At 38.7% G+C, this 17,267-nt stretch overlaps 1 protein-coding gene across 2 annotated transcripts in view; it reads left to right on the top strand.

The window, feature by feature from the left end:
* The window catches only part of dnai4 (dynein axonemal intermediate chain 4), a 75,088-nt gene that overhangs the window by 27,667 nt on the left and 30,154 nt on the right, over window positions 1-17,267 (top strand). For both annotated transcript variants that reach the window (XM_039734887.1, XM_039734886.1), the window contains exons 6-11: window positions 905-1,044; window positions 1,150-1,314; window positions 1,408-1,599; window positions 4,334-4,491; window positions 10,771-10,857; window positions 11,014-11,165. In XM_039734887.1, the coding sequence (XP_039590821.1) occupies window positions 905-1,044; window positions 1,150-1,314; window positions 1,408-1,599; window positions 4,334-4,491; window positions 10,771-10,857; window positions 11,014-11,165 (894 nt within the window). The remainder of the gene's footprint in view (window positions 1-904; window positions 1,045-1,149; window positions 1,315-1,407; window positions 1,600-4,333; window positions 4,492-10,770; window positions 10,858-11,013; window positions 11,166-17,267) is intronic.

The raw sequence follows: 17,267 nt of genomic DNA on the forward strand, positions 1-17,267 counted from the left end.
TAGAACATATAAAATTATTGTCCTGATAAAATTTATAAGAGCTGAGAGTGGAGGAAGTGTGTCTGCCAGAAACATTCACACGACTAAGAGCTGAGAGCACAGGAACTATGTCTGACAAAAGCATTCACACAACTGAGGTTAGCTGACCGTGGTCTTGTTTGAAAATAGTTGTAAGTAGGGCGTGACTTGAAAGAATCTCATGTTAAAAGTCTCCGTCTCATGGGACTTCATACCGCACCAACATTTTTGGAATCTTTTCATTCTCGCTGGCAACACGAATTAGACGATCTACAAGTCTCTGACTTAAAGTTTAAATCCGAACAATATATTCAATCTCTTTTCGCTGTTCCATTATTTCAACAAGTAATAATTTCCTTTTGTTTGCACTAATGTGATCTTTCTTATACTTTTTTTGAGACTTTTGAATTTTTGTACTTCCATTATCTCTAACCTGCTCTGTATGTGTACCGCACCAACATTTTTGAATTCTTTACGACGTTCTACTTTATTATCTACTCTTTTGTCCTTTATTTCTGGCCCCGGGCGTGGACTCGTCTCGTGGGATGTATAAGTGTCTCTCCGAGAAAATCACATCTCGTCTCCTTCTAAGATTTTTTTTTTATAATAGAGAGATGTACACTGCATGCCAAAACACTTCACACACAATAGCTATCTTACCCATAAATAATTATGTGACCCCTTGATCGCCTTTATTTCCTTTCACACACACACACACACACAAACACAGGGCATGCACCTCTCTAATGGAACCTGCACTGCCTCTGTTGTTTACACAATACCTGTCTAGATACCTGTGTCACTCTTTTTCTCTTTCCTTTCTGTCTTGTCCTTGGGACTTAATTATACCCTGGGTCATTCTCCTGTGTCTTATTTTGACCTCTAGGCTCAGAACACAAGCCTATGTTGAGCTATGTAAAAACAGACTAGGAAATGACCTGTATGTGGACCGGATGATGCAGACTTTAAACGATGCCCCGAAATGCAAAGAAGTCCAGTGTGACAAAATCATCCGAGCAGAGGCAGGTATGTTGTTAGGGCATATGCTGTGTACAATATGATGCTTTACAAACCTCAAAGTAATTATGCAGCTGACACACAGTATATCTGTTTTCTGTGTTGCACCAACAGCTACGATGGCAACAATTTGGGACATGTATGATACGTTCCTTGCAGAAGAAGCGAGTAAAGAAGATAACAAAACTACTAAAATTACTCAACCATCCAGAATTTTAAGCAGACCTGAGGAAAGCAAAGGGACTGATGCAATGTCAATAATAAGTTCTGCCAGTATATGTAAGATAGTAAATCAGTGTGGTATTTACAAATTAAGAGTGATTAAGAAAGAAAAGCAATTAACATTGACATTTTTTTCTCTTTTATTTCCAGCCAGTCTTTCCAGTTTAGGAGTAGATGCTGAAAGTATTATCTCAGGGTTAACTAAAGAAGAACCGTCCGATCCAGAGCTAATCCTAAAATCTGAAAGCTTTCAGCAGAATTTGTGTGTTATGGAGAGGATTATAATGGAGAACATTTTCCAGCCCAAACTTGCAGACTATCGACAGCTCCATATCTTTAAAGGCAAAGTCCATTTTATTTTTGTTTTGTTAACTTTAATTTTCATTTAAAACCTGTTACACACGCAGTAAAGGGATACTGTTTATTTTGATTCTAGGGTTTGGAAACACTTATCAAAATAAGAATTAATTTTGCATGTGAAATGGTATATACTTCTATGGCAATGTGTACTTCACTGTAGGGTCACTTATTTCGGAAGATTCTGTGTTAAATTGCAATAGCTACGTGGCAATATTGCCTCTGGATCTCCCAAGTAAATACATTACATAGCTGACCTCACTGGCTTTCATGTCTAATATCAAAGCTATAGTAGTCTGGCCTTAGCATAAGACTGGAGACAAAGATGAGTGAATTTTGCTTAAAACTGGTTGGACACTATTAGACGAATCCCCAAGTGTCACATTTCTAAACCAATCCAATGGCTCATGAAGGCAGCAATTAAAGTAGGGGGCAGTGATTTTGAATTACAGAGGTTTCAGGTGCTCTCTTTAATCATATTCAACAGTCAGCAAACATCTGATTGAGTGGACGGTCTATAGCCAAATAGTCTCCTAAAGAGACCCTAATTAAACTTTGAAATGTGAGCAGAGAGCACATTGCACATGTTAAAAATGAGCATGACCTATTGTAAGACAAAAACCTTCCTGTAACATCGGATTAACATTGACATTCGATGACATCAATGGACGAGTGGTAAACGTGAACGATACATTCTCACAGGTGCTACAGTATGTGTATGCTACCTGTTGTTCACCATTACGATGACAGTGTGGTAGTCAATATAATAGTGAAATCTTTGGCAACTACTCTTGTGAAAATATGAACTGTAAAATATGCATTTGAAGTAAATGTGTTGTCACAATCCATCAAAAGGACTGTTGTTAAGAGAACTGATAACGAAAATCCAAAGGAGATGCAGATTTCAGTACTGAAAACACCCAAATCAACAAATCTGTCTAACAACACTGCTACAATCAAGGAGAAGGCTTCACAACATCCATCTTCCGACTATATATCTAAACGAGTAACTAAGGAAATTTTAAAATTACTGCCTAACTGGAAATGTAAACATGCTATGACAGAATAGCCACAGCATTTAACACATTGTGAATGCATATACCACAATGCTTATGTAAACCGCATTTGCTGTTGTTATGCCATATGGCGATGCAATAGTTAAAATGACAGAAAGATACCATTGCAGACAGAAGAACTTCTCAAATACCTTGAACCAAGCAGCTGTGGTAGATTATGTGGCTGTCTGTGTTTGTCTTCTCTGTCACAAATCTCATTACAACATATAAATTAGTTTTTAAGCTTCAGTTACCTTGTACTATTGAGGTCTTGAATGGATAACAGCAATTTTAGCTTTTTAATTTCTCTTGGCGGGCTGTACTGTGGCACAGCGGTAGCGTTGCTGCCTCGCAGTTAGGAGACCTGGGTTCGCTTCCTGGGTCCTCCCTGCGTGGAGTTTGCATGTTCTCCCCGTGTCTGCATGGGCTTCCTCCAGGTGCTCCGGTTTCCTCCCACAGTCCAAAGACATGCAGGTTAGGTGCATTGGTGATCCTAAATTGTCCCTAGTGTGTGCTTGGTGTATGTGTTTGTGTGCCCTGTGGTGGTCTGACACCCTGCCCAAGGTTTGTTTTCTGCCTTGCGCCCTGTGTTGGCTGGGATTGGCTCCAGCAGACCCCCGTGACCCTGTCGTTAGGATATAGCGGGTTGGATGATGGATGGAATTTCTCTTGGCGTCAGGTCCTTTTGTTCAATTTCTTTTGCTCTCTCCCTAAAACCCTGGTAGTTTAAAGTGCACGGACTGAAGAAGTCAGGGGAGGGTGTTTTAGGGAAAGTCCCATGAACATAGCCTTTACAGCAGCAGATTCCACTCCTATTCAATACAAACTTTTTAGCGGGTTGACCCAAGACATGTATTCTTATTTGAGAATCACGTCTGGCCCCATGAGACTAAAGCTATAGGCTAATTCAGGGGCTACAGGGAATGAGTTATGAGGCAAGATTGAAAAAGCTGAGCCTTTACAGTTTAAGCAAAAGAATATTAAGAGGAGACCTGATTGAAGTGTTTAAAATGATGAAGGGAATTAGTACAGTGGATCGAGGCGGTGACTTTAAAATGAGTTCACCAAGAACATAGGGACACAGTTGGAAACTTGTTAAGGGTAAATTTCACACAAACATTAGGAGGTTTTTTCCCTACACAGAGAACCACAGACACTTGGAATAAGAGACCAAGAAGTGTGGTAGACAGGAGGACTTGAGGGACTTTCAATACTCGACTTGATGTTATTTTGGAAGAATTAAGTAGATAGGACTGGTGAGCTTTGTTGGACTGAATGACCTTTTCTCGTCTAAATTGTTTAATTTCTAAATAGGTCTGGTTGGGAGGAGAACTCTTTACAAAGGGCAGTGGCTATCCCAATATTGGCACCTCTAGCAGTGCTCTTGAATAGATACCACTGGCTATGTGGTCAAGTGGAGGACTTCCTGTTTTGTTTAAATAGACTCTGACCACTCCTACTGTCCCTGGTGGTCTGGCTTCAGTTGAAATATGCCCCCCTTTAACTGTGGTACCTTTTTTAAAAATCAGGAACCTTCCCCAATGATTTTATTAATTTATATGGTCCTAATGACTGTATCAACATTGTCTCAAAATGGTTGGATTTATTGAATGATTTCATTATATCTTTGGAGTTGTTTTAAAAGGGTAATTTAAACATTACAGATCCAGACTGTAAACCCCCAGAGGAAGATGGAATTGAAGAAGAACCTACGGAAGTGACAACAACAACAACGCCAACTTTAGATCGTCTGTGGTCATTTTCATGTGAGGTAACCAAGGGTCACAATGTAAGCAGCATGGCCTGGAATAAAATAAACAAGGTTAGTTAACCACAAATTAACAAAACTACTGAATTTAGATAATGAACCAGAGTGTCTTCTCTGGAATGTTATACTCATAATATGAAATGTTTTTTCTTTTTTAACATATGTAGACATATAAATATCTAAACAGTATCTTTTAATAAAGGTGATGTCATTGAATAAAACAAAAAAACGTGACCTTGTAATCGTTTATTCAACAAAAAGTTAACAGATATGCTGTTTCCATCTGTGGAAAAAGTAAGTACACCCTTAGATCGAGAGCTGGTATTTCCCCCTTGGGCAGAAGCAACCTCAAGTAGGCATCTCCTATACATGTCTACTGACTTCGACTAGAAGAAAGTTTTTCCCACTCCTCAATGCAGAATTCTTTCAGCTATGCAATGTTTCAGGGGTGTCTTGCCTGCCCAGCAAATTTCAACCAAGGGAAGTAGATCCTGGTTTTGACTTGGCTGTCCCAAAACCCTCCATTTCTTTCTTTTCCGTTATTCCTCACTGGATTCACTGCTATGTTGTGGGTCATTGTCCTGTTGAAAGTTTCCACTTTCTGTTGAGCTTCAGTCTTTTAACCTATCCTCCTGCACCCTCTGGTACAATGATGAATTCCTAGTAGATTCAGTGGTGGTGCGCTGCCCAGGCCCTGATACAGAAAAGCAGCCCACAGTCGTAACATTTACGCCACCATCCTTTACAACATGCTTTAGTTGGTATCAGGTTGTTCTGGTTAAATACTGTTGTTGGTTTTCACTGAACATACAGTATCTTTGGGAAGAGTGGTCAAATAATGCTACAGTATCTTTGCCTCTTCTGCCCACAATGTTCAAGAAATCCTATTCCTGGCTTAGGTGTTCATGAGTAAACTTTAGTCTTGGCCTGAAGTTCTTTCAGCATAGCAGATGTTTCCTCCTTGGACACCGCTCATGTAGATCTACTTTGTGCAGCCTCTTTTTAGTGAGTCTGTGCATTTCTTCATTATCAATGCCAAGAGCTTCTGTACCTATAGGTCCCGTAATGAAATTTTGGGCTTCTTAGAGACTTCTGTCTGCATCTGGCATTCTGCTATTGGGCTGAATTTGCTGAAGTGGTCTGGCCTGGACATGTTGGTACCTGTTTGAAATCTTCGAAACTTCTAGATGATCTTTTGGACCTTGGACTGGTTGAATTCCAGTTGTTTGGAGATCTTTTTACATCCCTTCCCAGACTCATAGGCATTTGTAACCTTCATTCTGAAGGCCTCAGAGTTCTCTTTCGATGATAATACACACTTCAACAAAAAAGAGCAAACCAAACTAAATGTCTGAGGTTTAAATAAGATGGTTTCCTCCAGGATCCTTTCTAATGATATTCTGCTCATCTGGACCTGATCAGGTGTAACATATTGTAATTTCAGATATCTGAGGTAGTGATAAATGTGAAATATACATTTATGTTTATTTGAATTATATAGTAGACTACAAAATGTAAATGTGGCATAATGTTTTTATTTCACATCACCTTTATTTATAGATACTGTTTAAATGAAGATATTTGATATGTCCACATATTTTAAAAAAGAACAAAAACATTTCATGGGTTGTACTTACTCATGTCTGTATATATTATGGTTTCTTTTTTGTAAGTCAAATAAATAAATAACACAGGGAGTGTCAGGTTACCCAACATCTACTCATAGCAACAAACACATGTTCTTTTATATACAGTACTAGCTGTCCTGCGCAGCTCCGCCCGTGTAGTAACGAAACAGGACAAACTTTAAAAATCAATAAACAAATAGGTATCGCTAGCTAAGCGGAGGCAAGGTACGCTCCAAAACGTGGCCAGAGGTAGACCGACTCGAAACGGAGGCTAGTGCGTGAGTGAGGAGGGCCTCGCCAGGCTCCCCACTCCTGACATCACGCTTCCCCCACCCCTCTGCCCGCAACCTCTGTCTCAGATTAGCGCAAGTAAGTCTCTCCTGCAATCGAACCATGATACTTAGCTCGATGACAAAAGTTGCAAAATCAACCGGATGTGTCATGTGGTAAGGTTATTGTCAATATTATTGGCATGGCACCCTTGCATTTTATCACGTACAGCAGGGGTTCCCAACCTGGGGTGCTCGCTCCCCCAGGGGGTGCAAGGTGGCATTTCTGGGGGTGCAACAAAGAAGAAGGCTGCATCGTAATTCACCAAAATTGAGTGAGGTGCGTTGTCTGACTTTCTTGTGTTACAATCTGTGTTTTGCAGTGTGTTGTCATTTGTTTGTTATTTATTAGTTAGTGCTTCAGTTCTATGACATGAAAAGAATCAAGCAATTCACACACAATTGTCACCTGGGAATGAGTCACAGAAATGCTTATTCTCCTGGGTCCTTGCTGCGGGCGGAGCATTTGTAAAGGCAAATAACTTTTTCTTAAGAGAATGGAATTTAGACCTTGCAATCATCCATCGAGAAGGGCAAGGTCAAGTATTGATTTCTGTGCAAGCCTTGATCATGAAGCGTCACTGATTTTGAGGTTTCATTGACATTTTCGCTGGGGTGGGGACAAAGGAAACTGAATTGAATGCAACACCTGCTGCTTACACTTGGCACATCTCTCCTGCTGGCGGTCTTGGCAGTAGCTCAGCAATTTTACTTGTGCACTGCATCTTTTTTTGAACTGCAGTACTGGTGTTACCGGGGAGCAAAGTTCGTCGACTGTGTTTCATTGCTTAGCAGCGCACCAGCACCCTTTGCTTTACTCAAGTCTCCATTTCCCTTGATCGTTGATTGTGTGTCAATTTCCTCACAACCCTTGATGCTTCACAGGATACCTGGATCATTAATCAATTGTCTAACCTTCATGGGGGACACATTTACAAGATTATTGAGATTTATGAAGATAAATTGCTCAGTTTTTGTTTCAATTTTACACACTGAGTTCAATTTGTTTACCCTCAGTACTGTATGTGGTTCAAAAATTTGAAATTTGACTTATTTATTTTCAAATGTTATATTAATTTTGTAGGGAGTGCAAGCATAAGTCAAACATTTAAAAGAATTGTGGGGCAGAGAAAAGTTTGTGAACCACTGACGTACAGTATCTTCAGTTTATATATCATTTGTTTGATACAAAGCCACAATTTTAAATAGAATTGTGTGAAAATGTTACAGAAATTGAAAACTTATCATGAGACAGTTATTGGCACTGTTTTATACAAGTCAGTCAATTTTATTGACAGAACTAGATTCTTGTTGCAGTGAAATCAGACCCACCTGCAGAAACTGACAGTACTCACATGATCTGAAATAACCAACAAGTGATGGCTTCAGTGCTTTAAAAAAGGTCACTTTCATTTCTTGTTGGCAATGCTGAAGAGGAGAGCAACCAGAGACCATGAGCAAAATGATTATTACTAAGCATAAAAATGCAAAAGGGTACAATGTTATCTCTAGAGTTCACCGTGCTGTTAAAAATGTGCAATTACTGAGACAGTCAAAAACTTGGTGCAAAATATTGAAAAAACACCACATAAAACATCCACAAAACTGATCTGGATCAATGGTTTCAACTTGTACGATATGGCACACTAAACTAAGAAAGGCTCTTATTGTGAGAGGGGCCATCAGGGCAGACAGGCTTCGAACCCCAGGATACTAAAGGGGCATTAAGTCCTTTCTCTGTGTTACTGGCTCCTTTTGTCTGACCTGGTTCTTTTTTAAATAATGAGTGTTATTAAAAGTAAATATTGTTATTTTTAATCTTTCTCTATTCTGTAATATTGTTGAGTTTTCTCTGGAGATTTTTTTTTTACCTTTTGTTGAGGAAATTTCAAATAATTGTGAGCTTTTGAGACTCCTAATATTAGTGGAGATTCCCTCCTACACATACTCGGATCCTAGTCACACAACTATGCATTAGTGATGCCCTACTGCCAGTCACTCTGCGATATTCTAAAGAGAATAACCCTATTGACCCACCCCCAGTTATGCATTTATGTGAGTGATGCCCCAATGCAAGTTGCTTTGTAATATCTTACATAGGATCACTTCCACTAAGTACATAAGAGTGATGCCTGAAGTCTGTCACACCTCAGAACTCCACAAAGGGACTCACTGTCACAAGCACTAACAAATGAACAGGTGTCCCCTAGACACATGAAGGCTCTCTACCCTTTTGGTTATATGCCACTTACCAACCAAAAGGGTCTTACTTCTACTGCACTTGTTTTTCAATTAACACTAGGGGGCTTTGTCCCCTGCTTGCTTCGTGAGCCCACTCCCTCCCCCCACCATGCGCCAGCCACTTCACATCTCTGCTGCTCATGTTGTGAAGGGTGTGGCTGAATGCACGCTTTGGAGATGCGGACAGATCACCTGCTTGCTTACTGCTCCTCCTGCCGTGCTGCGTGTTCTGCTTCTCGTGTTGCACGTCGATCATTTAAAAGCCTATACAGCAGCTGTCCTTTAGTCTCATTGCTTTGTCTCGCAGGACGTCAAAGTGTGTCACGCGGGACACCCGGGTTGATTATTACTTTCTTTATTTTCTGAATTTGCACATAGATTATGATTGTTCTCTTGTGCATCCTTTTTTGCCTTCTTTTCTCTCCAAATCTTTCGTATCTCTTTTCAAAGCGCTGCTCTTTCTTGTTTGCCTAATCATTCATGTGCCATCTTGAATGTATAACATTTTTAAGAGCTGGGAGCACATGAAGCATGTCTGCCAAAAGCATTCCAACAACTACAATTTTAGATGTTTGTAAACTTGTTTTAAATTGTTTGTAAGTAGGGCATGACATGCAAAAGTCACCATCTCACGGGTCTTGCTTCCTAAGGTTGTAATGTCTAGTCTCACATGACGTCAATGTGGTTCTCCGAGATAATCACGTCTCGACCCAAAATATTTTATATAATAGAAAGATGTGACCTCTCAACCTTGTTAATAAACCTTGTGGGCACGAAAATAGCAATCTTCTCCCACCAGGTGCCCTAATATTTACTTCAGTCACTCAAATTATAAAGACAAAGTATAGAAATGTAAATGCAATGTGATATTTAGTTTTAAGTATAATCGTACCAATAGAAGAAAAGAATAATAGAATATAAAACCGATAGCAAAAGTCTGGATACAGGCTTACTGAAAAATCAGCATTTTCAATGGTGGATGTCGTCTTGGGCAGCTTTTTAATTTAGCAGTTGGTGTGATACAAAAGCTACATTCGCTAACATTCAGAAGAAATGGTCTCTCTTCTGTCTCTCTGGCGTGTTTTTGTCTCAGATGTCGCTTCCTAGTCATTCTGCTTCTTTTTGTTTCTTTATTTGGTCCTTCAGACAAGCCATTGTTTATGTTGAAATTCCACATAGGGCCTCCAGAACATATGACATTACACACATTTAATTGACTAGCTTTCCATGTGATGAACGACTCTGCTCAAAGTCTTTTGATCCAATTTATATGCACCTCCTCACTGTTTTCCATTCCCAGGTTATAAACTGACTGAAACAGTTTTTGATCCTGTGGCACTGGCACTGTTTTTTGATTCGTCTACTGTTAAGTTATAAGATGACTGAAACAGATGCCTTAAGGTTATTAATTACTAGTGCAATGCAGGAAGAATGTACAAAGACAGAATACTTTTAATATAAATTGCTCCTGTAGTTAAATTGACTTATGATTCATCCTGTTTCATTTGAGAAAAATATCAGCAGTCTATAGTTTTGAAAATATGACAATTTTACACAAACACAATCTTTGTTTTAGTTGCGATAATTTTGACACATGCATCGATGAGTCAAATAGTTATGACCACCTGCCTAATATGCTATTACTCCTTCATGTGCAAACAAACTGAAACATGAACTCTGTAAGATCTTTGAAGTTGTCCTGTGGTATCTGGCACTATGATGTCGGCAGCAGATTGTTTATTCTGTAAATTGCAAGGTGGAACCACCAGGGATTGAACTTGTTGTTCCAACACATCCCACAGATGCTTAGTTGAATTGAGATCTGGGGAATTTGGAGGACAAGGCAAAATTTTTTGGGTATATAGATCCCTAGGAAATTAGAACATTTTTAGAAAATAAGAAAAACAAAGAAACCTCCATTGGACGATCTTGTCTTTACAGTCTATAGGGAAGTATTAGGCTTTTTCTTGTAGTTTCTGATTATAATTTAATGTTACTTTCTTGTACTACTAGATTTGTTTCTATAAATCTGCAACATTTGCCTCTGCTTTAAAAACAGTAGAAGTATCAGACTACTATCAATTCTGTAAAGTGTGTATTTATAAAAGAAAAAAACTGGACATTTTCTTTTTTAGGATCTCCTTGCTGTTGGTTATGGAGAATTTGATTTTAGGGATCAGAAAGGCGGACTTGTCTGTTGCTGGTCCCTGAAAAATCCCATGGTAAGTTGAGAAAACGTCTGTTTTTTTCGCCCTTCCTGTTTTATCCTCATCCTCTTAAAAAAAAAAACGAATTTTACACAAGTCCATATTATAAATGAATTTGAAAATATAAAAAAAAATGAATAGCCCTAATGATGTGTCACTTGTTTTGCTAAGTGGCCAGAGCGTGTCTATCATTGTGAGAGTGGTGTGACATCTTTGGACTTCTCTATTGGAAATCCTAACCTGCTGGCTGTCGGGATGCACAACGGGGAGATAGTCATCTTCAATGTGCAGAGGCAAGAAGACACTCCGCTCATTGATAGCAGGTGAGACGACTACACTGCCGTGTCTGACGCATCTCTTTTTATATACGTATTGCTTACAGTAATAATTGTCAATCCATATTCCTTTAGCCCTTCATTTCATAAATGTTTTTATAAATTCTGGTGATTTCAGGTTCTTATAGTTCAACAAAATCTTCACTGATGTAGTAGACAGGGGGAAAAGATTTTTGTTACCCAATATAACGGTCACAATACTGAGTTCATTCTGGTGACCAAATGAGCGCATATAATCATGTAAATTAATTTAATATTTGTTATTCATGAGAATCTACAATAGTTGTACCCAATCATGTAACATTTACTGATTAGGCAGGAAATAACAATCAAAATTCACAATGCAAGTTACTAGCTATCAAAACGAGTTAGCTAGCAAAAGTGAGTAAAGTTGACCATATGCATTTTCAACTGTCTTTTCCCTGCTTTTTGGAAGCAAACATGTAATCAGTTTGCTTTCCATGTTAACCTTTTACATGTAACAAGACAGAAGGCTTTCCCCAAAATTTTTTAGAAGGAAAAATTCAGTGGTTAAAAGTTTGTGACTGTTAGGTTGATAACATCCTGGCTCATTTTGACATCCTACTGTGTAATCCAAAAGATACAAGTTAAAAAATGAAAATGGTGTTTTTTCCACTGGGGTCAAAGACTTTGAAGGCTTCTTGGGCCAGATTTTGCTTACTGACCCTTATCTAAATAACCATTTCCTAGGGAATCCATTAAAATATATTTTAAAAACTGAATTTAATTTCAAATAACCTGTTTTTGTTTCATCTCATTTTCAACCCTGCTTCATCCACTTCATGGTTGCAGAGTGCTAGAGCTGATCCCAGCGGCACCCATTAGGTGCAAGACAGAAAACAGCTTTGGATGGGCGCCAGTTCATCACAGGGGTCCATTCATGCAAACACTGACACTCACACAAGAGCCAACATGGAAGTACCTGTTAAACTGAGCTTTGGGGGTGTGGGTGAACAACTGGAGTACCAGGAGCAAAACCCATGCAGAGACTCTGAAAACATTCAAATAGAACATTCAATAGAGGGCAAAGTCACACCGTGGAATTCGAATCCAGGACACTGGATCCATACACAGCCTCGTTATTATTAGTAGTAAATGCCTTTATTTAAACATAAAATCCTGAAGATATGCTTCTAGGGCTAAATGTATCTGGTATAAATTATTAAATTTCCAGTGCCACTAAGATAAGCTTCATCAGCCCATCACTCTGCAATGGATAAAGAAGATTTAGAACATGGAAAGATACTCATTTAATTTAAATTAATTACAGCATCTGTTTAGTGTTTAATGTTACCATTACACAGGCCTAGAGAATCCATCCATTATCCAACCCTCCACATCCTAACTACAGGGTCACAGGGGTCTGCTGGAGCCAATCCCAGCCAAAACATGGCGCAAGGCAGGAAACAAACCCCGGGGAGGGCACACACACACACACCAAGCACACACTAGGGACAATTTAGGATCACCAATACACCTAAAATATCATTCTTTAATACCATCTTCACTAAGATACCTCTCCTGAGATCACAAAATAATATCTATTAATCACATAGGTTTGTAATACAGCGTATTTTGGTGATGCCAGGAAAAAGAAAGTAATGTTTATTTAGGGCAGGAAAGTGCATACACATCTGTTGATGTTGCAGTGTTATCTTAATGTGATGTTTATCAGCCATCATAAAATGTAGTGTGAAACAGTGGATTACAATCCAAGCAGAAATGCCAGTTTGTATCATCAGCAAGCTGCTGAGCTGTGTCTTCAGGGGTGGTCTTACCTTTTGCTCAGGCCCCCAGAGGAAACTTAGCCAAGGGAGCTGAGCCGCAAGGCCAGAGGACAAAGTGTTGCTCCATCAGCGAAAAAATAGGAGTCACAGATCAGAATGTTAAGCAAACAAATTAAATGTGTTTTATTTATATTTTCAATCCATGCTAGAGATACAGATTGAGATGGCATTTCATAACGGATGCTTAACCCCTTTGATTAATAACTTAATTGTTAGAAAGCGACATCCTGCCTTTAAACATAAACAATGATGCAAGAACAAATTTCCCTGAATACAAATATATTGATGTACACAGGAGTCAGCCTGTTAACTGACAGACTGAGGCACCTGAGGTAGCGCAGTCTTTCACAGTAGGACATGTCCGTAAATGGTCCCATGACCATTTTGGGGCAGAGTGGTGGCTCTAAGGCTAAGGATATGCGCTGGTTCAAATCCCCGTCACTGCCAAAAGAGATCCTACTCTGCTGGGCCCTTGAGCAAGGCCCTTAACCTTCAATTGCTCCAGGGGCGCTGTACAATGGCTGACCCTGCGCTCTGACCCCAAGGGGTACGTGAAAACTAACAAATTCCTAATACAAGAAATTGTACAATGCAAAATAAAGAACAAAAAAAATGATGAAGACAGTAAAGGAAAAAAAGAGAATTATAGTCAGTCAACAGGCTAAAGGTCAAAACTGGATGTCAGTGCCAAAACAAGAACCAAAAATTGGAGCCAAAAAACAAGAGGATAAATTCAGTTAATGAGAAGAGCAAAGATGAATATTCGAAACAATCTGAACCTATAAACCATCACTGTGATGATTTCTGAAACGAGTGCATTACAAGGTATTGTGGGAAGGAAACGGCAAATACAAAAGACTGACAATTTATTTATTTATTTATTTATTTATAAAGCAGTTTAAAAACAACATCAAGGCTGACCAAAGTGCTGTACAATAAAAACCCAACATATCAGACACACAATAACCAAACGGTAAATGAAACAGAAACACAGAAACACACAAGAGCTGAAGAGATTCTAAATAAAAAGTACACAGATAGCCAACATATTATACTGTGTTAAAGGCCAGGGAGTAAAAGTTTGTTTTTAAATAAGATTTAAAGACAGCAAGTGAAGGAGCCGGCCTAACGTGCAACGTCAAATCGTTCCAGAGTTTTGGGGCTGCAACTGAAAAAGTCCGATCACCTCTGAGTTTGCATCGTGTCTTAGTAACACGTTAAAGCATCTGGCCTGCTGACCTGAGAGAGCAAGACGGTACATAAGGGTGCAGCTGTTCCGAAAAATAAAATGGGGCACAACCATTAAATGATTTAAAAACAAATACAAGGATCTTAAAATGGACAATAGTGGTACTCACTGAGAAAACTTAAAACATCCATCCATCCATTTTCTAACCCGCTGAATCCGAATAGGGTCACGGGGGTCTGCTGGAGCCAATCCCAGCCAACACAGGGCACAAGGCAGGAACCAATCCTGGGCAGGGTGCCAACCCACCGCAGGACACACACAAACACACCCACACACCAAGCACACACTAGGGCCAATTTAGAATCGCCAATCCACCTAACCTGCATGTCTTTGGATTGTGGGAGGAAACCGGAGCGCCCGGAGAAAACCCACGCAGACACGGGGAGAACATGCAAACTCCACGCAGGGAGGACGCGGGAAGCGAACCCATATTCTTCCAAAATAAATTAGTTATATTGTTTCTGATCAAACAATCAGAAGTCAAGCAAAATGACACCTTTTATGGGCTAACTGAACAGATTATGCAAACTTTTGAGGCAATTCAGGCCCCTCCTTCAGGCAGTTTGTTATCAAAGAATCAAAATCCTTCCATATGAAAACCCCAAATTCCATATATAGATTTCCAAGAATATAATCACAAAAGACATAATGACTTTTTGAAAATTAAAGATCACAAGAAACATACTTACTGTACTTTTAAAATGTATTTCTTATACAAACTATCCAGATCTTTACAAAGGTAAAATGGTTAGGTGGAGTGCAGGTCGTTTTAGCTTGTTAGATCTATCTAGATCAAAGCCTTTTCCAAATAAGTTATGACACATTAAATGAACCGTTCTGTTTGTGTTCTGTAAAAAGTATTTCTAGAAACTCATCACAAGCAAAGTAAAGGCTAATAAACCCATTTTTCAACTTAGTTTGCACATTCTCCCAACTTAGAAAAGCCACCTTGATTTTTGTCTTTGTGTTATGTGCTGCCCACCCATCTCCGATTTCCCTTTTTAACTCTACTGATCTTGTTATTGCGGTGCTCTGCGCTTACACTTGGTTCTGTGCAAGAACAAAGTAATTTGCACTGCTGTATTGAATTTCTGAGGATGACATGAATGACTAGCCAGCGAGTCCTGTGAAGAGGATTACTTGTGTTCTGTTGTGTGTTTTTGACACCCATTGCATTCTTTACCAATGTACCTGGAATGGGGTCTCTCTCTGAATCACCTTGCCCAAGATTTCTTCCATTTTATTATGCTGCAATGTTTTTTGGACGTTTTTCTCTTGTCTTAAAAAGTTAAGACTGGGGGGCTGTCAAAAACACGGCCTGTTAAAGCCCATTGCAGCACTCCTTGTGTGATTTTGGGTTATATAAGAAATTAATTGTTGTTTCCTTCCTTGTTCCCAGCATTCACTCGCTTTTTACTCTATTTCATGTATAAGCTTGATGAAGGGCCCAACACTACTTCTGTAACATTTTTCATTTTGTTCAGTTTTAACTTTTGTAATTTTATTTTTTTAATGCATATTGACATCATCCATTTCTAATTCCTACAGTATATGTTGTTTCTTTTAACTAAAGCTTCAAATGACAAAAGCTGAAAAAAGTAAACTTTTAACCATATATTTTGTTTTATTTTTAAGAAGACAACTTGAACTAAATAAAGTTTTATGTGTGTACATTTCCTGGTGTCAGATGGTGACAGGGTCCTTGAGATACAAGCAGATAATGTCTTTCTGTAGGAGGACAAAAGATCGGAAGCTTGATACATTATCTGATACGCTAACTGCTTCTGCAACAGTGAATCCTTAATGTCACTGCCTGAAAAACACACACTTGGCTATTTGTGTACTTGCAAATTCTAGTTGTTTAGTTGTGCCTCACTTATTAAAAAGAACCAATTTAACTCCGTCTTGCCTAAAAGGTAAACATTGTGTGATTCATAGCAAGAACACAGGAAGCGTGCCGAGAGTTATTTTTATTTAATATTTTGTCCTTCAGCATTAATACATTTTAAAAAAGACCAATTATTTTGTTCATTTATCCTAAAAAAGTAACCATTAGTAAGGAAGGGTTTACTTTTAGAAAAATATTGACAAATATGTTATTTAAAGAGTATATTTCATAAATATATAATATGTCCTTTAAAATATATTTTGTTTACTTTTCAAAACAATTAAGTCTGTACAGTACATTTAAAACTTCACTTGTTCTTTGCCAAATGTTTGTCATAGTTTCTAAGGAAATTCTTTTTAAATCTATAACTCTGTGATTGCCAGTGCAGTTTTCTACACTGTAGTGTGCTGGGCTTGTAACATCATTTCAAGAGCAGCCCATTGAAACAACAAGCTAATTAAAATGGCAGGCTCAGTTAGAGGAATACTCTGGACGCCCTGGAGGCCGTGGCAAAGGAGTGAATGAAAACAAAACTGAGTGCCATTATGAACAAAGCTGCACATCCTCTCTATGACACACTAACACTGAAGACTTTCAGCCAACAAGTCATTCAGCAGAAGTGTGTCAGGAAATATTTAAGGGGCTCCTTTATACCAACAGCAATACGCCTATATAATGCCTCACTGGGACTGGGACTGGGACTGACAATCAGAACTTTTCTTTGTTTTTAATTTTCTTGCTTTATAGGCATTCTGGTATACAGTATGTTCAAACCAAATTGTGTTTGTATATATATATATATATATATATATATATATATATATATATATATATATATATATATATATATATACTCAGCAAAAAAGAAACGTCCTCTGACTTTCAACTGTTTTTACTTTCAGTAAACTTAATGTGTAAATATTTGTATGAACAGTACAAGAGTCAACACCATAAGACATAAACTAAAAATGTTTCACAATGTGTCCCTGAATGAAGGGAGGCTCAAAATCAAAAGTACCAGTCAGTATCTGGTGTGGCCACCAGCTGCTTGAAGTACTGCAGTGCATCTCCTCCTCATGGACTGGACCAGATTTCTCAGTTCTTGCTGTGAGATGTTACCCCACTCTTCCACCAAGGCACCTGCA

This window comes from Polypterus senegalus, chromosome 14, assembly GCF_016835505.1.
Source record: "Polypterus senegalus isolate Bchr_013 chromosome 14, ASM1683550v1, whole genome shotgun sequence".
NCBI classification, from domain to species: Eukaryota; Metazoa; Chordata; class Cladistia; order Polypteriformes; family Polypteridae; genus Polypterus; species Polypterus senegalus.